The 19,940-nt window shown below is 41.1% G+C and overlaps 2 protein-coding genes across 2 annotated transcripts in view; one reads left to right on the top strand and one right to left on the bottom strand.

Moving 5' to 3' along the window:
* Window positions 1–19,466, bottom strand: part of scara5 (scavenger receptor class A, member 5 (putative)) — a 79,261-nt gene extending 59,795 nt beyond the window's left edge. The window contains exons 1-3 of the mRNA XM_020639898.3: window positions 19,188–19,466; window positions 12,074–12,195; window positions 6,541–6,669 (exon numbers count right to left, since the gene is read on the bottom strand). Of these exons, the coding sequence (XP_020495554.1) occupies window positions 6,541–6,669; window positions 12,074–12,185 (241 nt within the window). The 5' untranslated portion in view covers window positions 12,186–12,195; window positions 19,188–19,466. The remainder of the gene's footprint in view (window positions 1–6,540; window positions 6,670–12,073; window positions 12,196–19,187) is intronic.
* The window catches only part of c15h1orf131 (chromosome 15 C1orf131 homolog), a 282,944-nt gene that overhangs the window by 3,208 nt on the left and 259,796 nt on the right, over window positions 1–19,940 (top strand). The window lies entirely within an intron of this gene.

The following is a 19,940-nucleotide window of genomic DNA, read 5'->3' as shown; positions in this document are numbered from 1 at the left end:
AAGAGTTTTTCTTCAGGTTTATTCAGTGGTTCTCAACTGGTCTAGCCTCAGGACCCACCACCAGCTCCTTCATGAAAAATGGTGACTCGAATTTCAGATATTTTTCAACCAATCAGATTTGTTCCATGTGAAATAGTGCAGCATGGATCTCAGACAGTTCAAAATGTGACAGAACAAAAGAACGAAAACAAAAGAGAACATGTTGGAAAAGCGCTTCATAGACTTTTATGACACAATATTTTTCCTCGGCATACATTAGCGACACACTGAAAATGGCCCCGTGACCCAATTTTGGGTCCCGACCCACTAGTTGAGAAACACTGCTCTACAGGTCATGAGGTAATGGATTATTATCCGTTAACTTTATATGTGAAATGATCAATTTGAATTTATTGACTCTGGTGAGCATACATTTTCACTCACAGGGTAAACTGATGCATAAAAAAAGATTCTAATGGTAAATGGAAAGTTTGAAAAACCTCTTGAAAAACATATTCAAGGATTCAAAAGTTTAGGGATGTATGTATTTATGTATTACATATCGCTCATCTTCTCTTTTTGCTCCACATGTTCAATAACTTTTTACATCATCTCATCTACAAGACCTGATATATTGTAGAACTTCGGATGTACTCAGAGAAAAACATCCTTTACCAGCTTTATAAAAAGCAGTTAACACTATCTGCTGCTGACACATCGAAGACAAGAAACAAGCAGCAGCTTCAAAAGGACGCTGCATCTGGTTTCTCTTAAGAAGAGTACTTGGGAGAAGTTTCACTCTCAAATATATGACTAATCAACCACAACCACGAGGAGATGTTGTGTTCTGTTAAAGAACTAGATACGGTCTTTATGGTAAAACGGTCAATAACATTTACGACACACATCATTTAAAGTGTAAAGGACAAAACATTTTAGATGTCAAAACCATAAAAGTAAGAATTTCTCCCACCGCATAAGGAGCATTGTCCATTGAAGGATACCCTGAACAATGGATGAACCATCACTCTAACAACACTTCTACAGCATCAGTGAGTGTGTGCAGCGTTTCATCTCCACTGTGGTTTTGCTCCATCTGATGTCGCCCTACCGTACCCACTGGGTGTGTTTCTGAAGTGTAAGCTAGCGCAGCAAACCACCAGCCATGACTCTTGAGTCCACAAGATCACATGGGAATACAGATTTGTTGGGACGAGCATTGCAAAAAGGCTATAAATGATGTAGTGTGTGGCAACAGTTCACTTGCTCCATACTTGTTCCTCTACAAATAAACATGAAATGCAAATGTGGTGCCTGGTTTGATGTAATGCTGATGAAGTGAAAAATAGATTAAAAGACTGTACATTGTGTTTTATTTTGAAATTGACCGAATGCTCTATCTATGTGTTCCCTTCCTGACTTCCTGTCTGGGTCGATCTGCTGTGTTCAGCTGTGCAGTGTGAATATAGGCATTGACTAGAGAGGAGGCAATCTCCTCCAGAGAGCTTGGGCGGATGGCGTGGAGCGCACATGGATCTTGTGTTATCTACCAGTAACACTGACCCCCCCCCCCCCGTGCAAACAGAGGGACTCAAAAGTTCCCACTCATTGTGAATGGAACCCAGAACTGAACCATTAAGGACTACTTGGATACTAGATGCCAACCAAGACAAATAAGTTATAGAAGTGATCCATTGTTGAGCTCCACCATTCAAAATGATGAAGAGTTAATTCGACTTGAAGAGAAATAATCAACAGGAATGAATAACTTCTTATACAGATTTGGCAAGTTTCCGGCTCATGAGAGGTATAAAAGAAAGCTTGGTACATCTTGTCGTAGGTGTTATTAGGGAGTTAGGGTTCAACTGTTCTCCTTTGGATCAGCCCACAAAGGTTTCTGGGAAGTCAAATCTTCAAACGTTACATCATGCCACCAATGGTGCTTGCCAACATGCACAGGGGTCTAGTGTCACTTTAATGCTAAGGAGACAAAGCATGTCTCTTGAGTAATGGTCCTCCTCTTCGGCCAAAACAAGTGACTACAAAGACAAAATGTTTTCCAGCAGGCGCCTCTGAGATTATAAAAGTCTGGCTTCTGGCTCATGTACATCTCAGCGGGCTTAGACGACCATCTCTAGTCTCCTGAACAGTTCCGCCAGGAGTCCAATGTGGACTGATAAAGCTGCACTGAATGTCATGATAAATAGAGCAGGACTTATCTGGCGCTTTTCATCCTATCATTTAAGTTTCATGATTCTGCTCTGATTGTGTTCATCACTCTCCCCTCCTCACTCGTCCAACTCTTCTGATTTAGGATCAGAAGCGCTGACACAGAAAATGCTATATTTTACTTATCATGCCAAGAATGCAGATGTTTCTAATCACAGATGATCCGTCTATAGCAGAGAAATGTGGATGTGTTTGAATGCATGGAACACGCTGGACGAGCCATGGAGTTGGGAGAAAGCCAAAGAAAGGCCAGTTAAGATTCAAGACAAAAAAAAAAAAAGGAAAAGTCAAAGTCAAGTGAGATTTCAAACAAAAAAGCAAATGATGATCTGTGGAAAACTGGCAGCTGTATTGAGCGTGTTTGTGCGTTCAGCGAAGGGGCCTCCCCGTGCAGCTGAAGTGGAGAAACTTTTGGATGGTCGGCATTTAAAGCCGGTTGAAAAGCCCAGTTTGATTGCTTTTTCAAAAAACAACCTCATCTAAAAGTCTTAAATAATCCAGATACCTATAAGTCCAAACTACATCTCCCTGAGCCTGGGAATAAACACACAGTTGGACCATTTAATGGCATCGGCCCTGCGGTTACGGCATGAGTGGGCAGCTCAGGGGAGGGGAGGTCTTGAAATGAAATTAGGATTACTGAGCGCTCTGATTCCTGCAGGATCCAACTGGGTCTGAAGCCAGACAGCTTCATAAAACCTGTTCCTGGGTCTGTCACTTGTCTTTCTAACTCTATCTTCCTTTATTTCTCTGCTTCTCTCGTCCTCTCTCCCTCCGTCTCTATCAGCCTCTCTTTGTCCTCCCCTCCTCTAATAATAGAGTTGACATTTACAAGGAGGCCGCAGCAGGGTTCATGGAAGGCAATAGCCATAAAGTCTGACACACCTCCAAAGCTTTCTCATTTACACTCACTCACACACACACACACACACAGGAGTGAATTGGCCATGAGGCTACCGCGGCATTAGGCCAGGGGTTTTTTTTCCCAAATGAACCAGAATGCAGAGGACGGACTGCAGCAGTGTGAGCTCTGAAGATGATGGAATATATTACGGCACTGTGTCACTGGGCGAGTGACACAAAATCACAACAGCTAATGCTAATTTCCAAAACTCACAGACCCACATTTCCACATTACAGTTTCAACTATTTTGTTCCAATCACTACAACATTTGGTGTTTGGACGACACACTGTTTGTGCCTACAACTCCAGCTTTGGAAGGTATTGAACTGGGTTTTTGGACTGGGTGGTTTCCACTTTTTTTTGACAGCTGGGGAAATGTTTTGGTGGTAATGACTTCTCTCTGTCCTTTATTACATAATGCACCAGTGACTGCCCTTGATCAGGGCACAGCTCTTTGAGCGGTTTAAGGTCAAAGATGGAGCTTTTTGCAAGTTCTGAACTTTACAAAACTCTTGTGTTCACCGAGTCCTGCAGGCCCTTAAACCTCTTTCACACTTGCTGAACTCCTGACATTTTCTACAAAAATTCAAAAGATTTATGCCCTAAATATTTTCAAGAACTGTCTTTCACATGGTTACTTCACTGTGGGAAACACCTTTATTTTAAATACTGCCTTTGGTAACAACTCCAACTTACATACCATGAAAAACAGACACAATGGAAAGCAGAAGAACTCTGCTGAATGTGATTGACGTGTTTACTCACCGTGAATTTTCCTGACTATCACCTGCTGCATTCACACATCTTCCCACCCCAACTTCATATGGACATTTTACCATGTGTCTTTTACCATGAGGCTGAAGTCCACATGAAGTCAGGGTGCAAAGATTAGACCACTAGTGTTCAGAGATGCAACTATCTTGGACATTGTCAGGAAATACTTAGGAGTGTAAAAAAGTGCTTGACCTTTTTTTCCCTAGACTCCAAATTATTGTTGGGTGAGACTATTTTGAGATGACATGTGTTAACTGATTGTATCATTAGACAGTGCTAGTATGTCATAATTGTACTCCTAACACGCATGAACCAACATCTACTTCTTCAATCTATTGCTGACAAAATATAGCCTGGCCACATGTAGCTAGTTCAAATATGACAAGGTATGGAACCTCTATGATCATTTTTTTGATTTCCAGTGATCGTAGACAAAGCTTACAGCCAATAAGGGCAAAGAAATGTGTGACTTAGATGGTCCAACATTTCATTTATTTAGAGTCTATCAACATAAAACGCAGGGTATGGGCACAGGCAATATTTACCATTTGTACAAAACTAATAAGTACCCAGTTTGTTTAACACGTACCCAATAGCTAGTTCAATAAAAGTCTATTTCAAGTCAAACCAGGATATTTCTGATGGGTAGGAGTTTCTTTGTGGAGGACGTTGATGTAACACATGACCACAGAGGTACCACTGGGGACGAGTTAAGGACATGCTGTAACAGTAACCTGTTTAGACAGCTCAAAAACCTAAATGCATTACATCATCACAAATTAAGCCATACCTTTTATACTTCTCTGACTGTTAACTGCTTCTGACTTCATTTACAGTTCAGAGATGGTGATCACTGAAACTTAAACCCTCAGAGACTACACAAACAACATTATCATGGTCCACATCTCCTATAAAAACAAATGTGATGCCAATTTCTGAATCAGACTAAAGGCCACGTTGTTCCTTCATCACACTGAGATGCCCTGATGTAAAAAAACACAATAAGTCTGTAACCCAATGATCCTCTGCAGAATAAAATCTCACACTCTGGGGAAGGAATGGGAACCATGTGTCTCAAAGGAGGCCGCCTTGTTGCCTTTTATCTGTCTTTTTATCTGTCCTTTGTCTTTTATGCACAGTAGCTGATAGTTCAAGTTTGTCACGCTTCCAAAAAGATTTTTCACATGTGGGAGTCAAGTTAAAATCTGTCACACGTGCAAAGATTCACGGAGCTCAGAGGTCAATTGTGCAGCCTGCTCGGAAAACTGATTTCACGACTCAAGTTTGGGAAAATCTCAGAGAACAAAGATGGCACATCTACATTTGGCAACGACACATTATAAGAGAAACTTTTCAACATGTATGGCTGTAAAATTGTCAAGTAAAGTCATAGAGTCCATAAAATCACCAGCAGAACTTTACATTACTGGAGTTTAGGGTATACTTGAATATATAGTGTATTCTTAATTATGTGTGTGTGTGTGTGTGTTCTTTAACCTAAACCAGAACAGACAGTTTAAAAGGGGGGGTCAGGTTTCAGACCACATCCCAGAGTGTTACTTCAGACTAACTAAGTGGGTCTTGTGGTGCACGTGTGTGTCCTTCATTACAATTCAACCTTGAGGGAAGGTGATGTCATCTACATAACGGCGCTCTGAGAACAATGGACGAACAATGTGCTCTTTATGTCAGTGTGTACGGTGCTGAAAACTACATTACATGTTCTAACTCTGTACAGTATCTTTGGTTACATGTTTATTTTTTCTTTGAATAAGGCTGAAAAAAACGAGCAATGAAGGATAGGAGGGAAGTCATGCAGATCAGCTGAAAGACAGTTGAAGCTTATTTTACGCTGTTTCTTCAAACTCTGTTTACAACAAAACCCTTTGCTGCTTCATACCACAGTTCACTGCAGTTGCCTCTACAAAACATGCACTTTGCATGCCGTTTGTTGACAGTTAGGAGTACGTCTTTGTCCAATGGGCCTTTCTCTAGACCCTAGGCTCATTCATCTGTTGCAAAATATTTAAATTCAGACATGCTTGCAGGGGATTATGGGTAGAAAATCGTAAAAAAACAAGGTGGTTCAAAGCAGCAACCTCAACAAAAAGATGGATTACATCACTCAGGCTTTGTCCATTAATGTTTAGAGTCTACGTGTGGTTTGCATGGACCGTCACATCTTTTATACAATGAAGTATAAATGGACTTGAGCTTGTATAGCTCTTTTCTTCTGACTACTCAATGTCCCATTTTACACCGCAGGTCACAACTAACAATTCAAACCCATTCACTGTAAAGTGACCATCACTATTAACTTATCCAATTATTATATGCTGCCGCTGAGCAGCAAGAGCTTTTTGGGGTTAAGTGTCTTGCCCAAGAACACATCGGACATGTGGCTGCAGGAACTGGGGATTGAATCCTTGACCTTCTGTTTAAGAGACAACTGACTTTACCACTGAGCCACAGCCGCCCTTTTGGGTACCTGAAAGTACCCCTAAGTGGTAAAACAACACATTTTTGTACTTTAATTTCACAAAAGCATTTAACGATCCTAAAAGGTGAGTAGCAAAAAGAAGACAAAGTCATCGTGTTTGTACTCAATGTGCCAGAAATAACAACATCATGAAGTGCACACACGCACAACCTACCTGCCAGGCAGAGTCCGAAGATGGTGAGAAGAACCAGGATGTAGAGGGAGACGATGGCGTACTTGATGGCTGAGAGGGAGTTGAGATGACTGCAGCACTGTTCCTGCTTCCTGCGACGCCTGGCAGAACCTGAGGAGCCAGACGAGACTTAAAATGTCATTAAAGACAACATGAGTCTGACACATGTATTATTTAGCATGTTGAATGTTGTCTTACGACTTAAGCATTGACATGAATTTGTCTTTTAGAGTTATCATGGTGCTTTTGAATGTTTGAAGATTTGTTTGACCATTTTCCCCCGTGAGCTTGCTCATAGCTGAAGGTCAAAGGGAGGTCACAGCGTTTGAAAACAGCAGAAGTCTTGTTTTCAACATTTGGAGTCTATGTTAGCAAAGGCTGGTGCTTTAAGTTAAACAAATAAATCTAAGGATTTATAAGGCTATAAAGACTGACATTTATTGATACAAAGACATTCCTTATAAACACGACCTGAGATCGTAAATCCAACCCTTAATGACCACAAACACACAATCATGTTATTTACCTGATAGAATACACAGTTTCATTAGAAATGGGCAAGCAGCAGACTGGAATTCAGTCCAAATACATTGCTCAAAAACAATATAGAAGTCATTCATTTTAACATAAGTGTAACAAGGGAAGATGGAAAAATACATACACACACCTATACACACACACACACACACACACACACACACACACACACACACACACACACCTACACAGACACACACATGGAAAGAAACCCCTTCCATCATTTACAAACTGTGTCAGTTTTATAGAGAATAATTCTTGAACAACTGTTTGACCCTGAGAGGAGTGTTAAGTGGTGACATGAATAATAGTAAGTTTCTCTGTGTGTGTGTGTGTGTGTGTGTGTGTGTGTGTGTGTGTGTGTGTGTGTGTGTGTGTGTGTGATAGCTCGGCAGGAGTCAGGGATTAAACAGCTGATGTGGGGGGAACATTCCCTTCAGGTCAAGAGGATAAAGAGATTTATGGATGATGTTTTAGAGTCACACGCAACATCAGTCATCTCAGTTTCTCACACTCTTTGTTTTGTATAAAATTCCAAATATTTCATCTAGTTGTGTATTTGTAAATCATACTGTATATAGGCATACGCACGCTGGTCAGCTTTCAGAACAACATATTGAGGTAAAAATAATGTATTATGCTGACAGCTTGTTATGTTAACTTTGAATGTTATTTAGATTCCAGCCAGGGTGCACTGTAACACTGTCACTGAGCAGGTTGATCTAGAGATACGCTTTTTTTCCACCAACAATCAATCGATTGGTTGATGAGTTGGTGTAACATGAGTCAACCAAGTTTTTCTTGGGTTGTCTACAGCCCAAGTGGAGACAGACCCAAAAGTTTTCAACTTAAAGTATCCATGTTTTCCAAATCTAGAAATCAGTAAGAAGTACTTTATTAAAAGTGGATATTCCATTTTTCACTCTGGTATTCGGACATGCTACAAACACACACATATGGAGGGATGTCAGAGTGAAGGTGCTACCCACAGAGAACACTCCTGAGCTGGTGGAGGGGGGATATGGTGCCTTGCTCCAGGGCAAATCAGCAGTGAGCAAGGCCAAGTGAACAAGTGACCTGCGGCTGTGGCTCAGTTGGTAGAGTTGTTGCCTCTCAACTGGAAGGTTGAGGGTTTGATCCTCAGCTGAGCAACATGTCTGTTGTGTCCTTGGGCAAGACACTTAACCCTGAATTGCTCCTTCTGCTTCAGTGGTGGTGTATGAATGGATTAGTTACTTCTACTATGTGGTGATCACTACCATCAGTGTGTGAAAGGGTGGGTGTGACATGCAGTGTTTATAAGCTCAAGTCCATTTACCATTTACCTGGCACTCCTCAAGCTACCATACCAGTTTCCTGACTTGGTCCACACCGGGAATTGAGCCGGCGACCCTCTGGTTCCCAACCCAAGTCCTTACAGACTGAGCTACTGCCGCCCCAAGAAGATTACGACTCAAGAAGATAAAATGTTAGCTTTAAAATGACCGAAGACGACAGAAGACCAAAATGTAGCCTTCAGTTTAAAATCCAGAGAAAGGAGTTACAATCCCTGTGGTCATATGACATGAACATTATGATGGATACTGTACCCACTGGGACATTATTAGGTTATAATGAGACTCTATCCTCCTGTGAACAGTCATGACGTCGGCTTCGGCCTGACACTGAAACATAAACAATGATTCTGCAGCGTGGCCTCCACACATCATGCTTTCATTTTGACCGTGACAATCTGTCAGTGAGGACTAGTGGGTTGCTGCTAATACACACACATATGTACACACACAGGCATACACACTTCTCCTTTATGAAGAGGAACACACACACACTTGTCCAGTGTAAGACAAACACAGCTGGCTCAGATGTGTGTCACATAGAAGGAATGTATAGGAATATTAACACCGAGCTGGTCAGACACAGTGAAACTAATAATGCACTCAACAAAAGACACACGTATTATCCAAGACCCCAACAAGGAAACATCATGCAAAACCGCTCGTAAAGAAAATACGGGCAATAAAATCAACTGGCTGGAGCTTAAGTGGGAAATTATCACATCTTAACTCTGTCTCCTCTGTCTTAGGCCAACACACACATGCAAAGTGTTTCAGATTTAAACAGTTCATTATTTTATATTTGATAGCGCTCCAAGTGTTGGATTCATTGAGAAGATTCATTCAAGTTCTTTCATGATAATTCCTTAAGTGCAGAGCTTAAACATGGAGCTCATTAGCTTAGCATAATCACATGGCGCGGGGACATTTTCGCCAAGAAACGGATCAAAACTTCCTCTGTAACGACAAAGCTCATATAACAGTGTTTACTTGAATTAAACAAACACCGAGTCGTTATAAGCACGACATGTTTTCGACTTGAAACAGACAGGATGTGTGTTTTTGCAAAGCTAGGCTAATCGCCTCTAGTTCTACCTCCAGGCTCCATGCACAGACATGAAAGCAGCGTTCATCTCCTCTTCTTATTTTTGGAGAGAAAGTGAAAAAAACATGTTTTCCATGTTCAATAATCGACCGCAACTATAACAAAGATAGGACTCTGAAAACTCTGAAAACATCACAGACAGTGGGACTCGGGTGTTACACCCATTGTAGACAGTCATGACTCACAGAGTTATTTTCAGAGGATATACTTCATTACATTTGAGTGTGAAAAATCACATATAAAGCCTTTAAGAGGTCTAGATCTAGAAGTATCTGTTGTACAACAATAAAACAGATACAAATGAGCACTTTAAGATGCTTGGAGAAATATTTGCCATTTTTGCAGAACTAATACATTTTTCTCTGTCCACAAAAAACAAACTTTGTCTTCAGTCTCAATGTTTTCTGAGTGTAATATTAAATTGTGCTTTAAAAAAACTTTGTGTCTTGTTTATTAATGCTGTTAATAAATACAAAAAAGCAAACAGGATTCTTGTAATATGTGTAGCTTTATGTTGGGAACATTTCATACAATCTTTACGGAGACAGTGAGGTCAGTGATTCAAAGTTTGGGACTTACATAAACATGAATCATCTGTTCCTCCTCTTGTTAAAATACCCCACATAGCACATATTCTAAGTCTGTTTATTGCCATAATGAGTCAGTTTCTGGCACTGCCTGTGCATTTGGCTGGCTTTGATAAAGTGCGTGATTAACACGTATAGGGCATTGTTCCTTTTTCCTTCAGATTCTATAAAGAAAACCAGCACCGGCTGTAATTCACAGGTCATGTTGACACTGTGAGGAAAGCTGCTTTCCCAAACAAACACATATGCTTTAAACGTGTGAAGCTAGGTGTGTGTATTTAAACATTAACATGTCATTGTCAAATTAATTGTAATGTGCTGTTAAAATGAGGCGAGATTTGGACGGAGAGGTTTGATAAAAAAAGAATTGCAACATTACTGCCAGAATTTACAACATTTTACCTCATAAACCTTGTTTTTTCCCTTCCTGTTCTTTACCCACAATTCATAGTGTGTTAACTCATTATAAACGCAGGATCTGACTGTGTGAATCACGTTTGGATCACACTCTTCTAAACGTTTTCCTGAGAGCTTTGTTTTGCTCTCTTCTACTGCACCCTGAAGAAATAAAACGGTGCCATGTTCGGGGGAATATTCTCTGCTAATTGAACGAGGTGTGAAAATGTTCCCGGATTAGAAAAGTTGGACGTGGACCGGTCGTTCTGATGTGTGCGTCCATTGTCCACTTTCCATTAAAATGTCAACAAATTCTCCAGTTAATACTTTCCCACCGAGCTCGCAGAGCTCTCGATCGAAACCTGAGAACACCAAAGGGTCAACTCTGGATTCATTGCAGCTGCACCTGTATTCACACACATACGTACACACACACACACACACACACACACACACACACACACACACACGTACACACACAGAGGAACACATACTTGAACAGATGTTGCTCCTGGACATTCCTGGCTTTCATAGATGACCATAGCGAGAGGCGCGTGAAAGCCAAGCGGTGACAGCATTGCCTCTACTTGTGTGTGTGTGCTCGCCAACTCTGTGAGTCTGTGTTGGTTATTAGTGTGTGTGTGTGGGCGTCTTTGTTTATATGAATTAATGATTCTGTGGAAATCCCCTTTCTTTCCATTTCTTCTCCTTCTGCTCAATTTCTTCGACATATTAGTCGGATACTCCTTTTCAATCGTTTCAAATTATTCAAAAATCAATCAAACCTTGAAGGGATTCCTTTTCTGCTGCGATGCAACAAGGTCACAATTTGTAGTCCTTATTTTTTGTACTTACTCCGGTGTATAAGGGCCTGTGTCCACTTTGCACTCTCAGCGTTTATTATTAATAAAAAACCAAAGCAGTTCAGCGTTGAAGCATCAGCTGTTTTTGGTCTCTGCGCTCAGAGGGAAGTTAGGTGACAAAAGTTCATTTTTTGGGAACAGCCGCGCTCGTCGATGTCCCTTCTCCCTCACTGACTGATTAAAATCAAGAAGGGGCGGGACTTCTGATAACTAATCTGACTTGTTTTTGTCAGATGTAGAATTGCTGCTAATGTCAGGACAGATTCATTCACATTATTTTTCATGTATTCTTGGTGATATTTTATTGAAATAAAACAGAACTTGCGCCACTACTGAGGGAAGCACAAGTTCAATTTTGTAACCTAGCAACAATAAGCACCGACGAGAAACGCTCTTAAACTGAGGTCCTAGGCGCTGTCAGCACGGAAAGAGCTGTCAATGGATACAGGTCCACATTATTAGGTCGTTTGTCTCCTTTTTTCTCACCTTATTCTTTTATTTTTTTAAAAGTTACCTCAAGCTCTCTGTCATGAGAGAACATCACCTATCATGTGCTCAGTTCACCAGGACATGAGGACACTGGACAGGATCTGTACTTTGAGTGCAAGTGAACATTCATTCACCTTCAACCTCAACCTCTGTATTTAGAGATTCCTACTATAAAACAGTTCAAGTCTGGACCCTCGTCCTTACCTTCGTCACACAGGTTGAGTTTGGACAGGTTGCGTCCCTCGTAGGGGTCTTCATACAAGGAGCCGTTCTCTCTCTCCTCATATGTGCTCAGATACATGGCCTTGTTCTCCATGTCCTCCTCACTGGAGAGAAAACACAAATACAGTGTCATCGTCTGAAATGAACACTGCCATGCTTCATTAACAAATGCAAACCTCATTCTGAATGAGACATTAAATACAGAAGATAAGAAAACAACTATTTCCTAGCTTGGTTTTGGTCCACTCCTCATGTTGGAGGTTGTTCTGAGCCAACATTTTTGTTTTACACATCTCAAGAGGGATCACTGACTGAAAATGTAAAAAGTGGAGAAACTAGAAAAGGAAAAAGTTGCAAGTCAAAAAAATTAGAATCCAGGCGAGACAACCCAAATTTAAGATTGGGTAAGCCAGAGGGATCGGGTCCAGATTTTCGTTTATAACACGCACTCATCAGTGAGAGTCGTCATGGATCTAGAAGATCAAAACTATGTGTTTGTGTGTGTGTTGCCAGTGATGCCCCGTAATGTGAAGAAACAGCTGAACCTGTCACGAGAGCTGAACTTGAGCCTCTGTCTTTTCAAGCACGATACACACACACACACACAAAATGTTATTCAATGCTAAACAGACAGGAGGAAACTATTGAGGAGAGGGAGGATTGTAGCTGTTTCTAATGTCTAATGTGATTTATATCCTCTGGGTGAGGGGTCATGTTTTGCCAAATTTTATCTGTCGGTCTGCCTTTTAGCATCACCTCATGTATGTGACTAAAAACTGTCAGCTAGGCAAGAAGGAGCGTGTTTGGAAGTGGCTGCTTGGCCACCCTTTAGTATATTCAACAAATATTAAAGTGCATATTTCTGATTCAGACAAAGTGGAACTCCTATAGGGCAGTTTTTGAAAGGAACAAATACCAACCCATTTTTAGTGGCTTATGGTAGTGAAATAAAGGCTTTCACTATTTCATCCCTTTTTTTCAGTACATGTTACACCCAATTTAGACGTGGCATGGGTCAAGCTTCCAAATCTAAACAAGGGTGTGAGTACGCAAATATATCCCGTCCCATTCCTTTCAGGTGCCTCCATGAGAATGTGTCCATCAAATCTTCTAACAAGTGGCTCATAAAAAAGCGTACAAGTAACCCAGCTCCAGAACTGTGACTATATCTTCAGCAGCTGTGAAGTATGTATCTTAAACACTCAACAACATGGGAATACTTCATGAGGCCAAGGTGAAAAATGAAGGGGTGCTGAGACAGATACGGTTATGGCAGCTTTCCAATATGTCCGAGAGAAAAATAGGCACATTAATCTGAGTTAAACATTTCCTTGGAGACAGGGTTTTGTCTCTGAAGCCACTCTTTAGAAGAAGTGAATCCATATTGAACAAATGATTTAAACTGTCATCCCACAGGTGCAAACATGACGAGCTACTGGTGCAAAATGTATGACGGCATAAATCAATTTCATATTAATTTCACACTTTTTGTTAAAGAATTTTTAACAGGCAAGAATCACCATCAGTTACTGGATCATCATTGGGGTTTTTCAGCAGATTGAATTTTCGTCTAGTCACAATACTTCGCAGGACTACGGCGGACTGTTTACTCAGAGCTGAGCACATTTGCTCTTCTAGTTTGGGTAGAGTTTCCCACGCTACACATGATGTAAACCAAATATGGCCGACGCAGAACAAACAGATGGGACTCCTGACACAGAGGTTGTGTCGGACACAGACATCTCCGAGGGATCAAATTAAATCTGCTGCTGCACTCAGAAGCCGCTGGGTGTTGAACTCCCACAAGCCCCCGGCGGCATGATCTGTGCGTGTTGGACGAAGTCGTTAAAAAGCGCTCAGTCTGGACTTTCTCATTACGGAGGGGACGGAGGGGTTAGGTTGACATTTAGACTGAAGTTAGGCAGGAACCATTCGGGCTGCTAGGAGATCCCACTGAACTCCCAGTACCCAATAACATGAGTGTTTGTGTGGCTACAGAGTGTGTGTTTGTGTGAAAGCACAAGGTGAGTTATCTTGTAATCACACTGAGTTTGGAGGGAAATAACAGTTTATCACACACTCAGCTGGGCTCTGATAGTCTGTGCCAACAGAGGAGGGTGGGAAAGCAAAGACTCAGGCTTTTTCTAGTCTTGAACTGTATAACTCGTGGCCTCCAGCAACTGGGCAGAGGAGCAGATAAAAGACACCTTAAAACTAAAACAAACTGAATAAGCAAACCTTATCCCTCCATTGAACACTTTCATTATAAAGCTCCAAATCTCAAGTCATCTCTTGATATCTTACATAAATTCAGGTCAAATATTATTACTTTTTTAAATTTCAAATATTATTATTTTGAGTTTTCATCATATAAACACAAAATACAAAAAAGAAGAAGAATAAAACATAGAAAACACCAGGGTTGGGCAGTAATATTCCACATTGCCACAAATGGTATAGTAATGTGCAGAACAAGTCTCTGTGGCAGTGACAGTAATACCTGATAAAATGCAATAGCTCTTCCCACCCTCACATCCCCAGCTGTCCTGAAAAAATTAAGGCGTGTAATATCTAAGAGTTAGCTTGCAGCGCACCACACAGAGTCAGATCTTACTTTTTATGCCAAGGGCCGGATCAAAGCTCATCTCATGATGATTTAGTTTGACTGTTATGAAAGTAGGTTCCCATGTCTCATAGAATTTCCTCTTCAAGCTTCTGACAGAAAAACGTAACATCTCGAGTTTAAGACAGGACTTTACATCCTGACGCCACTGGTCAAAGCGTCGGCAGGGCAGCACCCTTCCATTTCAGCAGGGTTGCACGTCTGGCCAAGAGCAAGGCAAAATATTCTTAATTATTAGACCAAACGTTATTCCACCAATGAGTGAGCACTTGGCGCTCTTCCTTCTCAGCAGGCAGAAACCTCAAGCAGAACCAGACTCCTTGTTGGATTAGCAATCTGCCACAACCAAAAGAGTTGTGGGGACTGGTACTGTCCACATGCAGCATGCCTCTGGTTTTGTACCTTTCAGTTCGTATTTGATTTCCAAGGACTCAAACCAACATTCCCCTATCGAGTGATGTAGCAATAGGCTGCTAAGCTAGATAGCTAGCTCAAGCGTCCACCTAATACGGCACCTAGTTCAACGTAACACACAGATGTTCGGCATGAAAATAAACAGCAGCCAATATTTCGACATTTTTCTGACCCAACATTAACTGCTTTGATAGACACAACAAATCCCACATTTGCTGCGGCCATCTCGGTTCTTCAATTCTTCAACAGCGCGGCCCCCTCCCCACCCATTGTTTTTTTTCTATACTACTGAGGAGGCTTATAATGTATGCAGCATTAGAGGCCATTTTCATGTGTCGTATGGTATCATATCGACCATATATACTGAAGGAAAGGTCAGTGTAAGTCTTTCTGAGCAGTAGAGGGCCAGACTCATCTGCCAGAGAAAATAAAACATGAGCTTGCAAATCAATTTGGTTCCCAGGCTTGTGACCATGCAGAGTCAGATTTGAGCGGACAAAGCACCCAAAACACCTGTTCATTTTAGAGAATTCTCCAGGAGCAGCCAAACTGACTAAAGGTACCAAACGGCACAAACCAAAGCAAACATAGCATCCAAGCCAAAGCAATCACGTTATAACCCTCCCAAGTTATTACTTTTAGACAAACTGTACTTCTTCTTCGATGATTCATCCAGGTATGAATCTAGTTAAACACCGAAGGAGCCTTTAACGCACAATATCAAGAGCCACGGGTTCAGCTGAGGAGGCCTGAGGGAGTCTTGATTAAATCCGGCCTTAATGTGACTAAAATCTAACAGGAAGTGGATTTTCACTGCCCTCATCCCTCAAACGACTTGGAGGCTTTCCTTCTTGGAAATCTCCATCAAGTCACGGCAAACAGTTCAAGCTGCAGCACGACAGCAAGGAAAGAGGAAGCAAGGCTGCACAAAACGCTGAGTGCTCTCACATCACGCTAACACAGTGACAGGTGTTGATGTTATTCTGTCCACTTGCACATCCTCGACCTCTGCTGTTAAGAAATAAAAGCATGTTTTCACTCTGTGAAGGACAACTTCATCCATGTTCATACAAGAATAAAAGTTTTAACAGGACATAAAGCACCAAAACTACACTTACTACACCACTACTATACTACTACTACTACTATAACCACTATCCCATATTCCAACACAATTCGACAAATGCCGATACCTCTGGTCTGGCAACAATTTGTTAACATTTTTATCGTATCAACTTTAGGAGGGGAAAAATGTTTGTGATAAACCTACAGCTTGTTTCACTTCCCAAACTATAAATCGATGTGTTTTTTTTTTAATCAAGCAGCAACCTCAGGTGATGAAAAAATGCAGTCAATGTTGAAGTGCAAAAAACTGCAGTTCATCAAGCGTCCACATGAGGCTGGCCGCAAAAGCCGAAGAAATTCCCATAGGGCCGAATATCAAAATGCTGATTCCTACTGAAGAAATAAAAATGTTCACAACCTGCTACAAGCCTTTAGCATACAGGATTTGATATGTCACAAACTTTTAAACTAGACTAAATAAGAGGTTTTACGCAGCCAAGAAACCAATGGGTGAGGTCAGGATAGCTCATTTATACAGTTTATTTTGCATTAACATTACAGAGTATACTTGATTTTAACAACGCATAAGCATGACATCAGCCTTGTGTATCCTGCGAATGCGATGGTTGGGAGTGTTGGTGATGACAACATCGGAGACACCAGAGAGCCGCTACAACAACAGCCGAAAGTTTTGAAGAAAAGCTAACAGATAACGTCCGCAACTACTACCCGCACTGATCTCTATTTCTGTGTGTTACGGTGTTTGATTTGTGTCGAGCTCCCTCCAGAGGAATCCTCCAGTAACATGCGTTGTGAACATTTACGTTCATGACGCAGCAGGTTGTCTTTGCGTGGTTCAAAAGCTAGTATGTTGGACCGAAGCAGAAACAATGGGTTAACAGGTACTCATTGGCAAAGGTAGTGTAGCGGCGTTCCTGAATATGAAGCCGCTGAGAGGCTGAGGTTGGGCCTGATTTGTCCGACGCGCTTTCAAAAGAATGCTGTGATACGCAAAAATAAGTTTGACTTTTTTATTAACGTAAAAAAAGATAATCAACTTAACTTATAATAACGTGCATTAACTCATAATCACAGTGAACTAGAAACAATAGCGGTCAACAAAAAATACGGCAACCCAGCTCACCCCCTCTCCTCCACTGAGAACAAAAAGTGAACAGGTAAGTTAAATCAACACATCTCCGCCCATACCCATGTGACCCGACATCCCCTCTCTCAACACAATCCTAATAAATGATATAATAATCAATAACCCAAAACACCAATATATAACAGACTACCGTATCCTTAAATAAATAGCACAAAGACAATTTTACCAATCCATGGTAGCGTCCAACAGGTAGCGTATGTTTTTCAACATCTACTTGGTATATCACTTCATCTGAAGTAAAAAAGTTCGGTCTAAAGTTCCTCCCACTTCCATGTCTTATACCTGAAATGATCCGTGATTGAAAAAGTATCAGAACAGGAGAAAGATAAAGTTGTCAGACTGATTGATCCGTTGACTGTTTGCTCTTGTGTGATGTATTGGCTCATTTCCCTGTTTGACCCCTCAACAGTTATTTCAAATGAAACTGGGCGAGAGGTTAAGAGGGAAACGTCTCTTTTGGTGGAACTGCTGACAACTCAAAGAGACATCTGAATCGTGACAGAGGAGCCTCAACCAGACGCGACTTGTTTTGTCACGAGAGGTCACAAGACTCAAAAAGGTTGTGAACCACTTGACTCAAAACATGAGCGGGTTGAAGTTTGGAAATGTTGCCTATATCTTGTTTGTGTGACAAGAAGCCACAGAAAGAATAACCGTAGGATAAGTGTGAACAAGTACTTTCAGGTCTTTTGGGAACACTTGCAAAAACCTAAAAGTTGTGCTACAGTGCACTACTGAAGATTTACTATTTCTGTCCCGACAGCGTCTCCAAACAGGTTCAGGTTGAGTTACCTCCATCAATATGCTCAGAGAGGCAGAGAGTGACAGTCTGCTGAAGAGTGAGGGAGACAGAGCGGAGATTCACTTAGCACGAGAGGAAATAATTATCTTGTCATGCGTCGTCGCCTCGCGAGATTTGCCTCCAACCGAGCATCCGATTGTGTGTGAGGTCAGAGGTCGGCAGCGCGTGTGGTCTCTGCTCACAGTACTGAAAATACATGAGCAGTGAGTTTAACACGTCTTAAATGGTTTTACAAACAGATAGAACATGTCTGCAGTTTACTCACTTTTAATGAGTATGATGTCTATATTTCCCTGCTTGGATTAATCATGTCATTAATTAGAGGCCATTGCAAGCATAGGCTACATAATGCAAACCTCCCACATTATCATCGCTCAACCATCCGAGTGCAACATTAACCCATTTTCTCCTGGTTAATTAAAAAAGGCAGAGATACTTCACCCATGGCCGCTGAAACACAAAGCAACATGTTTCTACACATTGTTCCATTGATAGTGCATTTCCTGACCTGCTGTAATGAAGGATCATGATTAGAAAAAAAGAAAAGCCTGCAAAAAATCAGCCTTTCTAACAGCTGTCATTCAAACTCATATTCAACATATGTCAAACAGATTGCCCCCCTAAAAAAGTCAGTCAACAACACATCATTAAATCTGATTTTTTTAGGTGAACAAATAGTTATTGACATGTTAACACTCAGCACAAAGGAGCTTTTATCACTGATGAGCTTTTGCAAATTCCTTTTCTACCTTATCATTGTGCAAAAAAAAAGCTGATACGTTCCTAAAGTAGGCTTACATTGATGCAACTTTAGGAATTCAAAGGCTCTGGTAGGTCGATATATTGTGCAAAAATGTCTCTTTAAAATTTAATGACAGGTGTCATAAAGTCAGCCGGTGTTTAGACAGGTGCACAAAGCCTTTTACAACACACGTTTTTAACAATCAGCCAGCCCTTGTTAAGGTTCTTGACGCCACATTGGGGACAAAATGAAAAAAAAAAAAAAGAATTCTTCGTCTCTCACCTTTGTCAGCTGTCAATCTGATGTAAAATCACAGCTCCGCGTTTCTCATAATTCCCCTCAAAAAAAAAAAAAAAAAAAAAAAGCTTGCGTCGTGACGCTGTAACTCCACTCCAGTCAGTCAGCTGTCAGAGTGTCAGTCAAAGCCTGCAAGAATGAAAAACAGTGTAAGGCAGGTCGAAGTGCTGCACCATGCGCAGATTTTGTTCCCTGAGTGCTGAGGATGCAGAGGCAGTCAGCAGCTCTGTGCAGGAGAACACGCTCACACATTTGTAGTAATATACCCACAACATCGTCATGTGACCATCACACAACTCCAGCTGGAAGTTTGAGCAGCAGCTGGTGTTCAAGACGAAGAGAAGGAAAAAAAAAAAAAAGGGGGGAGGGGGGGGGGCTCCATCTGATAAACGTGGGCGCCCTCTGTTGGACAAAGAGGGTACACTACTGGACTGGATGTTTTTTTATTTTATTTTTATAGTTACCGAGATACATTTAAATAGAGAGAAAGGTAAAAGCAGACTTGAGTTGGATTCATATAGAACAATATTCACTGAACTAAGCGTGGAAAAAGTCTTTACTTAAACATCTAATAATCAGTGATGCCTTCAAGAACTCCTGGTAAACTCATCACTGCAGTTAAAAAGTTGAGAACAGGTCAATATCTCAAACAGCATTTCTTAATCTAACAATTCAATTGAATATTACTATCCTATTATTAAACATTAGCAGGCTATTTGTCATTTGATTCGTTTCCTA

This window comes from Labrus bergylta, chromosome 15 (genome assembly GCF_963930695.1).
Source record: "Labrus bergylta chromosome 15, fLabBer1.1, whole genome shotgun sequence".
Classification (NCBI taxonomy): domain Eukaryota; kingdom Metazoa; phylum Chordata; class Actinopteri; order Labriformes; family Labridae; genus Labrus; species Labrus bergylta.
This window is presented reverse-complemented; position numbering and strand designations above follow the sequence as displayed.